Source organism: Octopus bimaculoides, chromosome 14 (genome assembly GCF_046866305.1).
Source record: "Octopus bimaculoides isolate indiv1 chromosome 14, ASM4686630v1, whole genome shotgun sequence".
Classification (NCBI taxonomy): domain Eukaryota; kingdom Metazoa; phylum Mollusca; class Cephalopoda; order Octopoda; family Octopodidae; genus Octopus; species Octopus bimaculoides.
In genome coordinates, this window is record NC_142941.1 from 1,077,375 (window position 1) to 1,094,874 (window position 17,500).

Genomic DNA, 17,500 nt, shown 5'->3' on the forward strand with positions numbered 1-17,500 from the left:
TGGCTATGATTTCTACATTGTAAAGATCTTTGCTTTCTCTATCTAATTTACCTACTAAAACAAGGTCTAGCTTAGCAGTCCCATCTAATCTTTTTGAAACTGATAATGAAAATGGTAAGTCTATAGTTTTCTCCAGTCGGTACATGATTTGGGAATTTTGAACACCAACATCTTTGTCGATGGCATTTGGAATTGATTTTGTAGTTCCTTTCCCATCAGTTTCCGAAAACATGAGATCAATCATTTCACTGGGAAACTGAGGTTTGTGGTCATTAATATCTTCTATTATTACTTTAATTTTCAAAATTTTCATAAAGGTTTTCATGCGATGCACAACAACTTTAATAATCCTAAAACAGTCAGAGTTGTAGGTGCAAAGGGATTCAGCATCCAATCGCTGAGTTGTGAATAATTTCCCGCCTTGAGTGACATTAAACAATTGCGAAGTGGTCAGCCGACCTACTATTTGAGTAAATGTTATCACTCTATGGTTATCTTGGTGGCCACTGTCATGTAAGCGGGCATCTTTAGCAATGTCCCCTACAAATGTATTTGAGCTCTTTTCCTCTTTTACATGATAGATGATATCAACAGAGAGGCAGAGCACCGGAAGTAAAATGAAGACAAAGTGTGTATATTGCTGGCAAGTCATTATCTCTAAGGAGATGGCAAGTTGAGTAAATACTTCCAGTTATTCTGAAATAGAGAAAGAAAGCAGAGTCAGTGATAAATATCATCTAAAATATCATAGAGAGAGTGAATAGCATTAAATCTCATAGACAGAAAAAGAGCACAACACGCATGTGTTTACATGCACGCACAATTATTTGCTGTTGCAGACACATGCACAGGTATGTAGACACATGCGTTTCTGCACAGATATATGCACACATACACAGTTGAATGTGCACACACACACATGCAATGTTTACACACTTTTACATATGTACATACATATACATTTGCACAAGCATGTGCAGACACACGCATACACGCACACACACTTACACACCCACACTTGTTTACATGTACTTGGATATCCACATAAACACATAGGTATGTACATACACAACTGAATGTGAACACATATGTACACGCTAATACATACAAACTCATGTGCAGATGTATATATTTGCCAAAGTACACATACACAGAGACGATGCATGAAAACACATATAAAGATAGGTACACAAACCTGAAGTGATATATTCATTATTCATCTAGTTGCTGTTAATTAATTTTCTAATTTAAAATTCAGGTAGTCCACCCAACCATACTCTGGGATATGCCAATACACACAGATAGAGAAATTAAGGCAAATAGACCAGATATAGTTGTCAAAGATCATGAAGAAAAAAAATGCTTTCTAATTGATGTATCAATACCAGCAGATGACAACGTTTCTCTAAAAGAAATGGAAAAACTTTCAAAATACAAAGACCTGGAAATAGAGATAACTCGAATGTGGAATCTAAAAACAGAAACAATTCCTATCATAGTAGGTGCCTTAGGTATAATAAAAAAATATTCAGACAAATACATAACAAAAACACCAGGACTTACAAATATATATAACATACAGAAAATTGCACTACTGGGTACTGCACACATTCTACGCAAAACACTTTCAATACAGTAAACATAAGAGCACCACAGCAAACCACAGCACATACCCAAGCCGCACAGAGCTGCGCTCGGTAGTGAAGTGAAAGCATTTTATAAAAATAAAACTACTGAACAATAATAATAATAATATTAATGAATAACCTGATGCAGTACCAGGCAGTGGCTCTCATGGCTTCTGGTCTTAACTGATTGGAAGTGTTATCATGTACACTGCTTTGTCTTGGTATAAAAAGATGGGACTACAGCAAATATTCTGCTCAACACCACAGAATTTCTTGTCAGTTGTTTGACCTTAACCTGTTGAGAATGTCCCTTGGTGGCTGACAATATGTGCATCTCTGATCATGAGCAGAAGTAGTTGGGGAGCATTATAGCCATGTATTGAGAGGAATTCTTTGGGGTTTGAATAATTCACCTCTGTAAACATGGGTGTTTCATTCACCATCCTTAAACAAACCTTATTCAGAGACCTTTTGAGTGGGATGGGCTACTCGACCTGAAAAAAAAAAAAAAAAAAAATTCACCTGCAAGATCATGCATTGTTTATCTTAATATGAGGACACCATGATGTATATGCCAGGTGTAGCCTTATCAGACAGGTTTTCACGATAGCTTTGTATATTTGTACTCCAGCATCACTTTGATGGCATGTGTTACTCTCTCACTCAGTAATAATAATAATCTTTTCTTTACTTTATTATCCATAAGGTCTTGAAGAGATACAAAAATTAAAAGAAGTTATAATTAAAGGAAATAAAACGTAAAATCACTGGTTAGGTTGAGTTAGGGTACTCCATGATAGTCCTGCTTGCTTAAACTTTTCTCAAATTGTGTCAAAGTGCAGCCCAATACACTTGCAAGCAGTTTTTATCTTTGGTATGTGACTTGAAGCTTCACAGGCTTTTAATGGAAACCTGGCATGTTCAGGTTCAGATTGCTGAATGGAGAAATACAGGAAGGAAGCTCAAGATGGCTACTGGAAAATGGGCTGCTGTTGGTCAAGGCAGGTCACATTGTGTTGTTAGAAGTGAGATTGGCATTTCAGTGACACACGTATACATGTGTGTGTGTATGTGTGTATGTGTGTGTATATATATATATATGTGTGTGTGTGTGTATATATACATATATATAAATCCAAAAACAAGAACGTAACGGACACCAATAAAAACATACGGACAGGTGGATGATACAAAGACAGACAGGAAAACCAGGACGGGACATTTGTGGCTTTCTATTCATCAGTCAAGCTTCCAATCATCATTACAGTTTCAGCCTGTTACTTTTGTATAAATGTATAAATATATATATATATATTCACACACCTACAGAATGGCCTTCTTCCACTTTCTGTTCACCAAATATACTCACAAGGCTTTTGATCAGCTTGGATTTATAGTAGAAGATACTTGTCCAAGGTACTGTGCAGTGGGACTGAACCTAAAACCACATGGCTGGAAAGCATACACCTCAGACATGTAGCTATGCCTGCATTAATAACCACACCTGTGCCAGTCACCATGCCTGCATCTAGTGTATATAATTTAATATACACACATACATTATACATTCATAGATACATATGCGCTTACATATACATGCACATGCATACACAAACACATACATGCTTGTACATATATAAGCACATATATGAATATGCAGATTAAAACACATCTGCTCTGTTACTCAAACACACACACACACACACACACACACACACACACACACACACACACTCACTCTAAATTAAGGAATGATGGAACACCTGCAAAATCCCCCATCCCTCACCCACTACCACCACCACCACTGTTTTCTAGAACATTTGTAGAAATTAGTGTTTCTCATAATAATTTAATCACTTTTGTCGTGTGGTTTTATTTGTGGAATTTGAAAAAAAAACAAACAAACCAAAAAGATACCATTTCTATTTTTACTCCTTTACTTCTAATTTTGTTCCTTCATGGCCATTTTGTTTTCTAATTAAGATTTGTGAACTCCTACATTTTTTTTATTAAAGATTATATTTATTATTTGCAGTTATTTTTATTTAAATTGTTGTTTGATGTAATTAGATGGTGTGAGGTCTCTCTCTGTTTTTGGATTGTTGGCTCTCATCTTAAGAATGTAAATATTTGTTATTCTCACTCAAAAATAATGGTTATAACTTCTATAAGCTGCATCTAATGACATTGAACATTCTAGAGAAGTCTGTGAAAATGAAGGAAGAGGATCAAAGAAAGGGTCAGTGTTCAAGAGATGGCAGAAGAATCACAAATCTAGATTCTTCTAACCGGAATTAGACCACTATTTCTTTATTGAACAATTTCATTCCAAACAATTGAAGAAAGGAATTCAGACATACCATTAGAAATAATTTAAACTTTTGGAGTTGTCTCCTAAGTAATTTGATCTGAGACTGGGAGTTGAAACTGAAGTAATTACACTGTGGAAAAGCTATTCTGATCAGCTGACAATACACAAAGCTGTTCATTTTAAATGTATTTCATGAGCTATCAGAATTTTGGTCAACCCATTGTTATGATATGACCACTGACTTGTAGACTGTCTGCAGTAGAACTCCCATGTCAGTGGCCAGGTTGCAGCTATGAAAGAGAAATTCTGATTTTCACTCATTAAACAAATAATTCCACATTAGTCAAGACAAGTGTGAATTAATTATATACAGGCCACTGGCATTTATAAAGTGTTAAAAACGCTTTTGGTATTCAAATTAGGGACTCCTTCACAGAGTAATTGCTGCATTTGTTGAGTATACAAACAGTTTGGCTGCCCACTTCTCTGGAGACTGTCAGAATGATGTGGATGTCTCTTAAGAAAACCCACTAAGGTTTGAAAATTGATTAAGAGTGTTCACTTTTTTTTTTTTTCCATCTGCAGAAAAGTGGCTAAAATTTGCCGTTTATAATTATTCCATACATCCACATACATACCTCTTACTCTACATTTAAGAATTTTTATGTCATTCTTTGGCTACCACACATTATTCTGAAATAGAATATTTTCCAGTGCTGGATACACAAGCAGAACTCCTCTATGTATAGGATGGATATAAGAATAATATAACACGAGGAAGGAAGATATCTAATTTTAATGGATCACACCATTAGTTTCTTCAATGCATACATCACCTTTAAATTGCTGAGTTTATATTCAAATGCCACTATACAAAATTGTTCTTTGTTATGCACTAGAATATTTTTCAGCCACAGTCATGTGTGGGTGCTTCATTGGGTGGAATATGATTAAGCACTGTTGGATTTTCCTGAATTCTCTGCGTGGACATTACAATAACAATGACAGAGTAAAGCAACCTTCATGGTACTCATTGCTGTGTTTGTTCCCTTAACCGATGCTGGTGTGTTTACATCCCCGTAACTTAGCGATAGAAAAAGTAGGGCTTACAAAGAATAAGTCCTGGGGTTGATTTGCTCGACTAAAGGCGGTGCTCCAGCATGGCCGCAGTCAAATGACTGAAACAAATAAAACAATATATATATACATATTTATATATGTATGTATATATGTATGTGTGTATGCATGTATATACACATGCACTCATAATTTTAATAGCATAAGAAAGTGACAATAAATTTCCCTATAATGTCTCATGCAGACTTTATGAGTCATTTCAGATTGAATGAATTTGAATGAATGAGTACAGTGAATGAATGAATGAGTTCAGTGAATCTTGTGTGACAGTCAGTATAATGCTTCTTTCTCTCTCTCTCTCTCTCTTTCTTCACATACATACATACATATACTCACACACACACCACACACACACACACACACACACACACACACACACACACAGACATATATATATATATGTATGTATATTTCTATATATACATGTATCTGTGTGTGTGTGTGTGCGTATATATATATATATATATATATATATATATATATATATATATATATATATATATATATATATATATATATATATATATATATATATATATAGATATATATACATATATATTTTCTGATTCTCACAGTCAAGTTTACTTCTTCAATTTTCTATGATTTCCCCAACTCTCCCAGGAAATCTCTTCATTTCCTCATACCAGAAGTAACCATTGCCTTACTGAGATCTGTCGCAAAATGGTGTATACAGCCATGGAACTCCAAATCAAGTTACTTAATCTTAAGTAAAGGATATCTTGTCAGAAAAAGATGAATGAAAACAATATTTCCTTCTAATCAAAAGAACTGATAGAGATAATCATTATAGACTTGAATACCCTTCAATCCTGTGTTAAATTCTAGTCATTAATAAATTTATATCTTCTTGTTAAACACTTTTCAAGTCAGGTATTTTGTGTCCATGTATTTATCTATTATCTTTTGATCATATTACAAAATTGTTTTCATATAAACTGCAGCATCTTGTTTGTTTAGTTGAAGGAAGTAATTACCAAGAATGGCATCGAATGTTTTGATGATAACAGAGTGAGTAGAGCAGATTGTTTATTTTCTGACTGCAAACTAAACTTGGCTCTAGAATAAATTGCCACATTAAACAATGCTTCAAAGAGATAATAATGAGTTTGTGTGAAATACAATCTCGTGTTTGAGCAGATCATGTTATATTTTAGGTAGTAGCTATTGTTGCAGTGATGTCCAGAAAGTCTGTTTCATGTCGTAGCAGTTCCACTCACTTTATTCGTTATATGGCTTCCCATTCTTTGCTTTGATGCCAGGCCTGCTATCACAAGAATTCATAATCTGCTGCTACTATTGTGATGGGGTTTTCTGGGGTCAGATACTTAACCCTACTTGTTTCAGTTTACCAAACTGGAAAAATAGGGAATAATCTCTTTAGAATATAAATCTGTTATAGATTATATGTTTTAATCAGTCATCTTGAACAGATCAAGGTTCATGTGTTATTTGGGTACATAAAAGCTAATACTGAAAGGGTTTGATTTTAGCCTGCTGGTCACTAAAACGTGACCAGCACGGATGAATAGACATTTGTTGTCTTTGCATGTATTAGAACATTATCAAGCATAAAGTAATTATAACTTAATTAAGTCAATGAAACATGATTTGGCTACCAAGAACAATATTGTTCTGATTCTACTGAACAACATTTTCATTTTATAATCTCTTCTTCAATAATTTGGAAATCAGAATTGGATTGTGGTTAGTTCAAGTGGTTTTTGCAGGACATTAGCCAGGATTCTGCATTTAATGCATCTAGTTATGCTGATAGTTTTACAACCTGAAATCTCTGCAACATTTTGAGCTTAAGAATTCAAACCTCTCCATTATATTATTTCCATGGTGATGTCCAAGAACCATTCTATTTCAGTTTAGCTTAGAGACTATAGGAAAGTGTTTTATTAATTAACTCCTGTTCAATTAATTAATGGAATTTATACTCAGTTTTTTTTTCTTAAAAAGCATTATTATAGTCATTAAATGTTTAATCATTAGCTTCAGAGTTTGCATTTCTGACATTTAAATCAACCCTTTTACAATCGTTTCAACCATCAGTCATGTTTAGGTGTTTTATTCCCACATAGTCTTAGACTGGATTTGAACTAGGAATCTTTGTCTTCAAACTAGTTTAAATCCAATGTGAGACCATGTACATATCTCCATGTACAGCTCTCTCTCTCTCTCTCTCTCTCTCTCTCTCTCTCTCTCTCTCTCTCTCTCTCTCTCTCTCTCTCTGTGCATGTACACAGACACACACAACATTCCAAGCTTAAACTCAATATCTAGAATGTATTTGTAGTTTATAGTCCTTTTATTTGCCAGAGAACCATGACAGTGCCAAGTTGATCTGATTTCTTTTTAAGGTCCCCTTCATTTCTTCCTTGTGATTCCTTCCATGCTCACTCAGACCATTTCTATTTATATATTTACATATTATATCCTTCCTTATTCTCATTTAGAAATGGAATCTAGTTTCTGCCATTCACACTGTTGCTTGCTGCTAATGTTGTATCTATCTAAACCTGTTGGCCTACTTTGTTCCAATTATCACACAAGAACTTGGACAATTAACGAAGGACAAAGTACTACAAAGTACCAACACCCTCATTATTAATATATTGCTATCAATATCATCTGCAATTCTGTTTATTAGTAGTCTTCATTATCTAATTAGGAGAAACAAATGATATTGGTTCCACTGTCATATCTAACTTGTAGCCTAATAATTCATTTAATTACTCACAGTAAGAGTTATTGAACATCTCGTTAGTGATATTATCTTAATTATGATATAAATCTTTGATTAAGGCTGCAATGGCTATGAGATTGTACTGGAGCACTGACCACTCGGTCAGAAGTTCAAGCCTTTTAGCTAAGTATAGCCATTTAGTTGTGTTCCTTGTGAAAGCTCTGGTCTTCAATACTCTAGTGTCACGGGGAACAATAAATTCGTCTAAAGGTCAAAAACTGAGCTTTCTTATCCTGATTTTATTTTCATTAATCTTTTCACCACCACCACCACCACCACCACCACCAAAGGTTTGCTTGTTGGGTTGCAAGCCTTGATTTTGCAGGTCCCAGTGACATGACTGTTGACTGCTTCATGAGAGTATCTGTCTTTTCACCATTGTAAAATCAACTTCTGAGGACATTGAAAGCCAAAATGATTTTATTGGAGATCGTTTCAATAATAATAGATTTCAAATGTTTTCTGCATGAAAGTTGTTTCAATTGAAAATTACAGATACTTATGTTTTCTCCATCAAACAACTTTTCTTACATTCTCTCTTCACTTTAAAGATATATGCGTGTGTGTGTTTGTATGTGTGTGGAAATGTGTGTCTCTCTCTTTCCCTCCTCTATCTCTCTCTATATATACACACACACACACATGTACATGCACACACACACACACACACACACACACACACACACACACACAGAGATACACACACACAAATAGACAGATAGTGAGTGAGAAAGAGATCGACAGACAGACTTGCAAATAGACAGAGAGGAGATTGAGACCCATTGTCTTTTAGAAGTTCTATTGATTCAGTAGGGTGCTTTTGAATCTTTTCAACTCTCTCTATCAGTTCCACAGACATTGAACAAATAACTCATGTAAAATCTCAGCTGTTGTCTAGAATTGAACACACTTTCTCACTTCTCTCTTTCATCTGATTCAATGGAAATTCTATGAAATTTTCAGTGAATTAATGAGAGTTTTGAAAAATTCAACGTGAGAAGTTTCTTAATGATCGGAATAATTCAATGTGAAATTGTGTTACAGTATCTTTGAATGACACAAAGAAGAGAGCAGGTCAGAGATGAGCGAGGCCATGAGATTTTAACCTCTTTAATCTATTCTAACATGGAACAATTGACTTTAACATTCCAATAATGACATCAGTTGGAGCTGTTTTGGTTGTTTTTTTGTTTTGTTTTTAAATTTAATTCTATTTTAATTCTGATATAATGCTAGCTTCAGTGAAACCAGGAAACTGAAGAAAACCTAAGCAATAAAATAGCTAAAAAATAATAAAAAATCAAAAGGAAAAGAAAGTGAAAGAGAGAAAGGGGGAGAGAGAGATAGAGAGAGAGAGAACAATATGAGAGGGTTCAATGAACAACTAGAGAGAAGATGTGAGCTGCTATATTTACCACTGTTGAATTGAAGTGACTACAAAGAGTAGGAAATTATGTGGTTGATATTTTGCTAAAAGACTGCTAAAAATTACTTAAAAATGATCAACATGATGGAAATAGCAGAAGTTAAGAAGATAAATTTAATTCAGTTAAGGTTAAGTTATCAGCAAGCATAAAAGATATGATAGAAATCCATGTGCATGGTTTTGAGGCAGGATAAAGGACACAACCAGTTTTCATTAGATCCTACTGATATATTAAAACCTCTATGGTAGGCTGTATCCAAACTTCTGGGTAATTTTTATTGATTGCCAGAATTCCAACTCTTGTCACCTCTTCTAAAAGCTAATAATTCTTGCTTAGCAAGGGAAACAAAATGGAAGTTATTAATCTTTTCAAAATCTCGCTGCTTGGCTCCACTTTCTTGCCATGAAAGAATAAATGTAGTTTAGTTTTGTTACTAAGTTCACCTTCAATTGATATTTTTCCTGAAGGAACTTATACTCTAATACGTGTTAATGAGTTTTCATTGATTTTTATGGCTTTACATAAATTTGTCATTTGATAGTATTCAGAATTAGCCTACCTTGTGTTACTATCGCTACCAGATGGAAGAAAGTTCCAGCAATAAATTTGGTTTTTCATAGATTTCCTAAAAGACAATTTATTCGGTCATAATTACCAAAGTGAAAAATGTGCATCAATTTATTACTTTGCAGCCTTAGACTTGACAGAGGTAGAATTTGTCGACATTAACAGCAGAAATATTCTTTCATTTGGAGATTTGATTTGGAGTAGTAAAAAGAAAGGAAAAAAGGAGATAAATACAGACAGACAGACAGGCAGGCAGGCAGGCAGGCAGACAAGCAGGCAAATAGGCAAGCAGACAGACAGACAGATTAAAAGAAAGGCAGACAGCAGACAGAAAGAGAGAAAGGCAAAATAAAAAGATAGAAAGAAGAGAAGAAAGAAAAATAGAGAAATACAAAGGAAAACTGATAGAAAGAAATAAAGACAGAACAGGAAAGAAAAATGGAAAGAGAGAGAAGAAGAAGAAGAAGAAGAAGAAGAAGAAGAAGAAGAAGAAGAAGAAGAAGAAGAAGAAGAAGAAGAAGAAGAAGAAACTGACAGACTGACAGACAGACAAGAAGATGGGCAGAGAGTGAGAAAGAAAAATAGGATTTGATTGTGATATCTGAAAAGATATCAATTGATTTATTATTACATAGGATATCATATAACTTTAAAGATCACAGCTTCCTGACACCAGATGGTTGGTAGAAAAGGAAGGCCCCCAGTCAGCCGTGATTAGATTATTGTTTCAACTCCTACTATATCCATATTGTGAAGTCACCTCCTACTGTTTCGGGGGAAGTTGGTGTGATGTTTATTCAACTGTGAATGAATGGTTATGATTGAATGAAGGACTTCTGAAAGCAAACCAAGCCTACTTGCAACCACTACAACCCATGACTGTGCTAAAACCATTGAAAGAAAACTAAATGAAAAACTAATTTCCTATAATGGAGAGAACTGGTTCAATCCCAGTAGGCATCTGAAGCCAAACAGAGCTGATCTGAATTGTGATAACTTACCAGCTAATGAGTGGTATTGATGCAGAGAAAATAAATTCACCTTGTCAAGCCTGAACTTAAGTCAAGTGGAAAACCTCGATGAAGCATCAAATTTGTGTGTATCATGTTTTTCGAGTTAAATTCTGAAGAGATCTCAAACCTATTCATTCTGCTCTCAACACAGAGAAAAACAGAAAGTAAAAAGTAATTGTGAAGATAATGTAGCTTGGAAATACTTGATTTATATTCCTACAAACAGTCAGAGGAGGAGAGAGAAAAAGAAAAAAAAAACCAACAAAAAATAGTAAAACTCCCTTAATAATCAAAACAATATAAAGTAGTGTTATAATGGTGTCTATGTTAGTTCACAAAGTAGATTTGACTGAATAAAAGTGAGAAATCCTCTTTAGTAATAATAATAGCAGAATTGAAGACAACATAAGTTCCAGAATCGTTTTTCACTGAGATTGTGTCAAAGAAATATCCTGACAGGGGTTTTTATAGTTCAAATTTAGCTGAACTATTTCCAGGCTTCCTGTCGGTCAGAATGTGAAAAATGCTGATGACGGAAAGTTATACAGATGTCTGATTTCAAGCAATGATTGTCACACTCATCAATCAGTTTGGCAAAAAGATTAAACACACCACACCGAAATTGCTTTCTCACTGAAATTGCGTTCACACTGAGATAGGCCACATAAAATTACACACACCATGGTCAGATTGCTTTGACAGGGTGATGGTAGACATTTTCCCCCTTTTTCACTGAACTAACAATATATTTGTTACAAGCAAGAAAACCATTTAAATTCACAGCACTTCTCCAATGATAAGATGAAATAGAAGCAATACTGAACATCAAAGATATGATTATTTCATTCTATAGATGTCGTAAAGAATATCAATATCAATATACGTGTGCGTGTGTGTGTGTATGTGTGCATGTGTGAGTATGCGTGCATGTGTGTATGTTTATGTGTGAGTATATATGTGTGTATGTGGTGTGTGTACGTGTGTGTCTGTGTGTGTATATACATATATATGTATATATATATAGATTCGTACACACAGAGACATACATAGACATACATACACACATATACACTTGTGCATATAAATAGATGCAGATATATACGTGTATACACTCACACATATACATGCATGCATGCACACACCCACACACACATTGCATGCGTATGTATGTGTATTTCATGCACATGCAAATCTATATAAGTAAATGCATGTTGATTTCCAGAGGTAAATATACAATATTGTAATATTGAGAATTAAGGGACAGCTCTGTACCTACCTACCTACCTACCTATCTATCTATCTATCTATCTATCTATCTATCTATCTATCTATCTATCTATCTATCTATCTATCTATCTATCTATCTGTCTGTTTGTGAATGTATGTGTGTGTGTGTGTGTATCTATCTGTCTGTCTGTGTGTCTCATTCACATGCATGGTACCTTGAGGGATATTGAAAGGAGTTGCTATCTTTTAATAAGGAAGAGGAAGTTAAACTCAAGTGATTGATGGTTGAGCTATGGCATTCGTGTATATATCAATGGAGGAAAGATTTCAAGATATCCTTCCAGAATGATCTGGATGCATGGAAGTGAAAAATGTGAGTTAGAGGAATTAAAGACTCAAAGAAGTGAACTACAATACACACACACACACTTACACACACACATGAAAGCATACAAAGGCATACATGCATTTGTATATGATATTTAATATATTTTGATGAGGTTGGGTGATGATTGTCTCCAGTTCAAATATACAACGAGTGATGATTGTCTCCAGATATATCCATATTCAAGTGAAATTTTTTTTTGATTCTTGACTGAGATTTGGAATTAATGGAATACATTTCGTAACTGTTGAAAATTATTTATGGTGAAATTTCTTGCTTCTTTCTGCTGAAATAGAAAATGGTAATCAGGATGGAATTCTGACTCAACTCTTATTATGACACAACTCTACACAATTCCACTCAAACGCCATGTGTTTGTGTATCCATGTGAGTGCATGTAGTATATATTCCACGCATGCACAAACATGTACACTCACTCATGCACACACACACACACACACACATTGTATGTTTATATGTATTTAAAGAAACATCATTTTAAAGATATTTCCTTCCCCCTCCTTTCGGTCCTCAACCCTAGTGGAAGCCATCATGACATACAACAAACCATGGACATTTTTAAAAGCTGGCAAGGCCCATCTTTCCCCAGGTCTAAACACAGCTCTGTTGTTCTTTGAGAAAGAGAGAGAGAGAGAGAGAGAGAGAGATAGAAAGAGAGAGAGAGAGAGAGAGAGAGAGAGAGAGAGAGAGAAAAAGAATTGATCCTTGTTCCAGTTGTTGTACTTTATTTATCGACCACCAAAAGGATTTGAACTCAGGAACAGGAACTAATGGAAAGATTTATCCATTTTAAGAACACATAAGCTAATGAAGGCTCCGCACGATGCCACACAAGCAGGAGAACCCAGTCATAGCTGTCAGACAATTTCTGCGACCACACCACCCCTAATATCCGGCTACTTAACTCCCCTCGACTGCAACCCCTTGATTATTATGTGTGGGGCGCAGTTGAGCGGGAGACCAACGAAACTCCAAAGATGAACTGAAGACAAGGATTATGGCAGCATTCACCAACTTAAACAAGGAGACCGTCCAGAATAGTTGCAAGAGATTCCAAAGTCGTCTGGAGGCCTTGGTTGAAACCAATGGCGATTTTATTGAATAAATTTACTTTTTAGTATTTCAGAATATTTTTATGTAATTTTGGTAAAAATATCTGTTAAAATGAGAGGTCAGTGTTATTTCCACTGTTGCTAGCAGCCAAATCTCTTTCACACCCTATAATCTTAATAAACAAGATTTAGATAAAGTGTTCCTAGCAAACCTGGGCACCAAACCATTAATCTGTTAATTGTTAATTAACGAAGTCAACATTTTCATTAATCATTTAACTTTTAAGTTTATTTTGAAAACATTATCAGACTAATTAACTTCCGTTAACTTCAATTCAATTGATTTTATAGTTCTGGCACTTTTTAAAGGTGGTTTTAGAGTAAAAACTGATTTGTGTTTTTTTTCTACAATAAAAGTTAACATTAACGGTTTATCAATAACTTCTGTTACATTAGGAAATAATTAACTGATTAATGGTTATTGCAGTTAACCTTTTGGTCAATGGATTAACTGTTAACGAGTTAATTTTTTAGTTAACAGCACCCAACTTTGGTTCCTAGAGTTATTATGTCTGAAAGTAAGATGTGATTGTCATGGCAGGAATGCCTTTGATCATTGGCTTGCTTCAACCAGGGTTAACCTAGGGCCAAACAACAGCAACAAAATCATCGAGACTAATAACAACAGCAACAGTATTAATAACAACATTATGAAACCAAGTCCCTGCTTGTGTCATGTGACTGGAAAGTGTGATGTCATCAGAGAGTTAACAAGCAAAGAGGTTGCACAGGAATTTGTGCTGATCGTTAATGTTTAAAAGTATAAGTTATATTGATCTTTCAAGTATGTGGCGGGGAGGTGACTGTGTGTGTGTGTGACTGTGTGTGTGTGTGCATCTGCACTGATTTCAGAATGCTTTAAAACATCATTAATAATAAGAAACAACTAAGTGCTGCTGCTGCTTGATTTCAACAGAGCTGTTTTGGTGTTGAATATCTTTTAATTATTACATTGACCAAAGCTTGGTAGCCGGTTCGTTATCTCTCCAGAGATTTCTACAACAAACGAGACTAAAAGTTAAATAATAAAACTAAAATACTGAGCCACAAGTGAAAGCAATCGATGTGTTTCTTGTGTTTCTTGTGGTGGTCGTGGCCTGCAGCTAACTCTACACTCTATAAACAACACCTTCCATTGTCGGACTTCAGCTAGACACAACAACAACAACAACAACAACAACAACAACAACAACAACAACAACAACAACAACAACAAAGATAACAATATCATTGCAGCTTCTCGTGTGCTTGTATTTGCTTCTCTCTTCAGACATTTCTTTTGAGTTTGGTGTTGTGATGGAGGTCGGAAGATGTGTGTGTGTGTGTGTGTTATGAGATGTATGTGAGCATATGGGAGGTCACAAACTTGAGTGTACGTGTATGCACGTTGAGGTCAAAGTGTGTGTATGTGTGTGTGTGTGTGTGTGTGTGTGTGGTAATCATAAGATGTGTGTATCTATATGTATGTTTGTATGTGTGAAGTTTAGAAAACAGTGACTGGATAATGCTTGCATGTGTGTGTGTGTGTGTATGTGTGAAGTTTTGGATAATGTTTGCATGTGTGTGTGTGTGTGAGTGTGTGTGTGATGCCTCCTTACATCTTTCCACAAGGAGTTAACTCTGCCACCTAGATTGAGGTCCTGGAAATAATTGTTAAGCACTGGATAGACAGTGTATGCAATGGAAGGCCATACATGTTTCAGTAAGACTCTGCACTATCACACATGGCTCCAGTAACACAGGAATGGATGGCTGAAAATTTTCATGATCACATAACCCCTAACATTTGGCCTCCTAATTCCTCAGACCTCAATCTATTGGACTATTACATGTGGAGTGTTGTTGAGAGAGAGGTCAATGAACATGGCCATAACACGAAAGATTCTTTGAAAGCTACCATAGCCAGAGTAATGTCCAAAATGAACCAGGGACCACTTGATTCGAGCATGTAGATGGTTTAGATCTCATATAGAAGCAGTTGTTGAAGCTGAAGGTGGCTTTATTGAATAACATAAAAGAAAAGAAGGTTCATTTTTATTCTCACAGCATTTTTTGATCACTAAAGTTATTATCTGGTATTATATATCTGTTTTTTTTTTTATAAACATAAATCTGTCCTCAAATACCTTACACACTATGTGTGTATATATATATACACTGGGTTGGCAATGTGTGTGTGTGCATGCGCACGTGTGTGTGTGTGAGACTGTGTGCGCATGTGTGTGTCTGTGTGTATGTGCATGTATGCATGTGTCTGTATGTGTATATATATATATATATATATATATATATAGTGGGGTCTGCCTCGTATACATATATATATATATATATATATATCAACCCTAGTTGTCCTTAGCTAATTCTAATCCCCTTGCTACCCACTTCCCTCACACAAACACACACACATAACAAATCACATTACAATTTTTACCCAGCATGCATTTGTAATTTATTTCATATTTTCAGCACCAACAAAGTCTTCTTTCCTGCTGACATTACCCAGTAACTTTAAGGTCTCTGCTTCTTTTGTCAACTTCGAGGTATCCAGAAATTTCTATTCAGTTAATACACACACATACATACTCAAGCTTATCCATACACACATACAATCATGCATTCAAAAATTTACATGTATGCACATACAGACACTAATATATATATATATATGTATATACATACTTGGAAGTACATACACATATCATGCATGAGCACATACACACACGTGTGTGTGTGTACATACCTTACCACACAGACGTGTATCTGTATTAATGGTGTATATGTATGGCTGTATGTATGCAAGTGTGTATGTATAGATCTGTGTTATGTGTTGACATATTGGAACCATAAGAGGCAGAGAACAAGCAATAAAACATGGCAACCCTGTTGAAAAGTTCAATGCAAATCCCAGTTGGGGGTGAAGAGTTTGCGAAATGTCAAAGGAACTACAAGAACAACAAGAAAACCAAAGTTTAAAGCAGCAGAAATGAGAATATGTTCTGAACTTGCTATAAAGTCCGGAACTGCTGATAATTCTTACCATTTAAGACTTATTGACCTGCATGCAAGACTCGATTAACACCTGCTGGGGTTAGAACTTTCTACCTTGGATTTCAGAGTTCAAACATTTTAGAAGTTGGTAATATGCTGGAAGAGTTTTCATGTAGACGAGAAGAGAATGTGAGTCTGTTCTGTTTAGTATTATGGTTCTATAACCATCCACTTACATCTGTATAAATATATATATATATATATATATATATATATATATATATATACACATGTCTTGGGATCAGATTGTAAAAGTCTAAGAAAATAACGCCATTTTATGCCACCCACCGTCATTGGTTCTTGAAATAAAATTAAGATTTTATATTTTACAGAGCTGAGTATTCATCTTTATAGAGAGTACTTACACTGTTTATATATTTATCTTAAATTGGACCTTCAGTCATTATCAGACATGGAACCTCTTCGTCACTCAGTTGTGCCTCTATCCATTTGTTAATAAGACTGGGTCATTGGAATGGTTTACTTCAATCATATTCCTCACAGCTAAACACTCTTCATTTCATCTAAGAAAGCCCTAGCTCTGCTCATTAATTAGTTCCTTCTCTGTTGGTTGAAGGTTTCTTACATTGAGGAACAAATGGTAGAGTCATGGCTGGAAAGCTTTTGATCATACCTTAGCTAAATCAGGGTTGAACTGAAAATATACAGCAACAACAAACTGCTACCACCACAACCACACATTAACAGGGTCACCACCATCACACATGGCTGCTCCATAGCTCCCCCTCATGCCAACAAGGTGGCACACCAGATGACAAATCAATGTTAGAAATAGCAGCCAATTTTCCCTTAAATCACACCCTACCTTCTTATATAAAGACAGTATAGTA

The 17,500-nt window shown here is 35.1% G+C and overlaps 1 protein-coding gene across 7 annotated transcripts in view; it reads right to left on the reverse strand.

Annotated features, from left to right (window-relative positions):
• The window catches only part of LOC106872617 (protocadherin beta-15), a 70,944-nt gene that overhangs the window by 44,106 nt on the left and 9,338 nt on the right, over positions 1–17,500 (reverse strand). For 6 of the 7 annotated variants that reach the window (XR_016244174.1, XR_008265511.2, XR_016244173.1 and 3 more), the window contains exon 2: positions 1–696. This exon is cut by the window's left edge and continues 1,745 nt beyond it. Coding sequence is in view for 3 of the 7 variants with exons in the window: in XM_014919669.3 (XP_014775155.1) it covers positions 1–652 (652 nt within the window). In the remaining 4 variants the exon portion in view is untranslated. Of the gene's footprint in view, positions 697–1,195; positions 1,406–17,500 lie in introns of all 7 variants that reach the window. The other variant, XM_052972928.2, reaches the window with a different exon arrangement.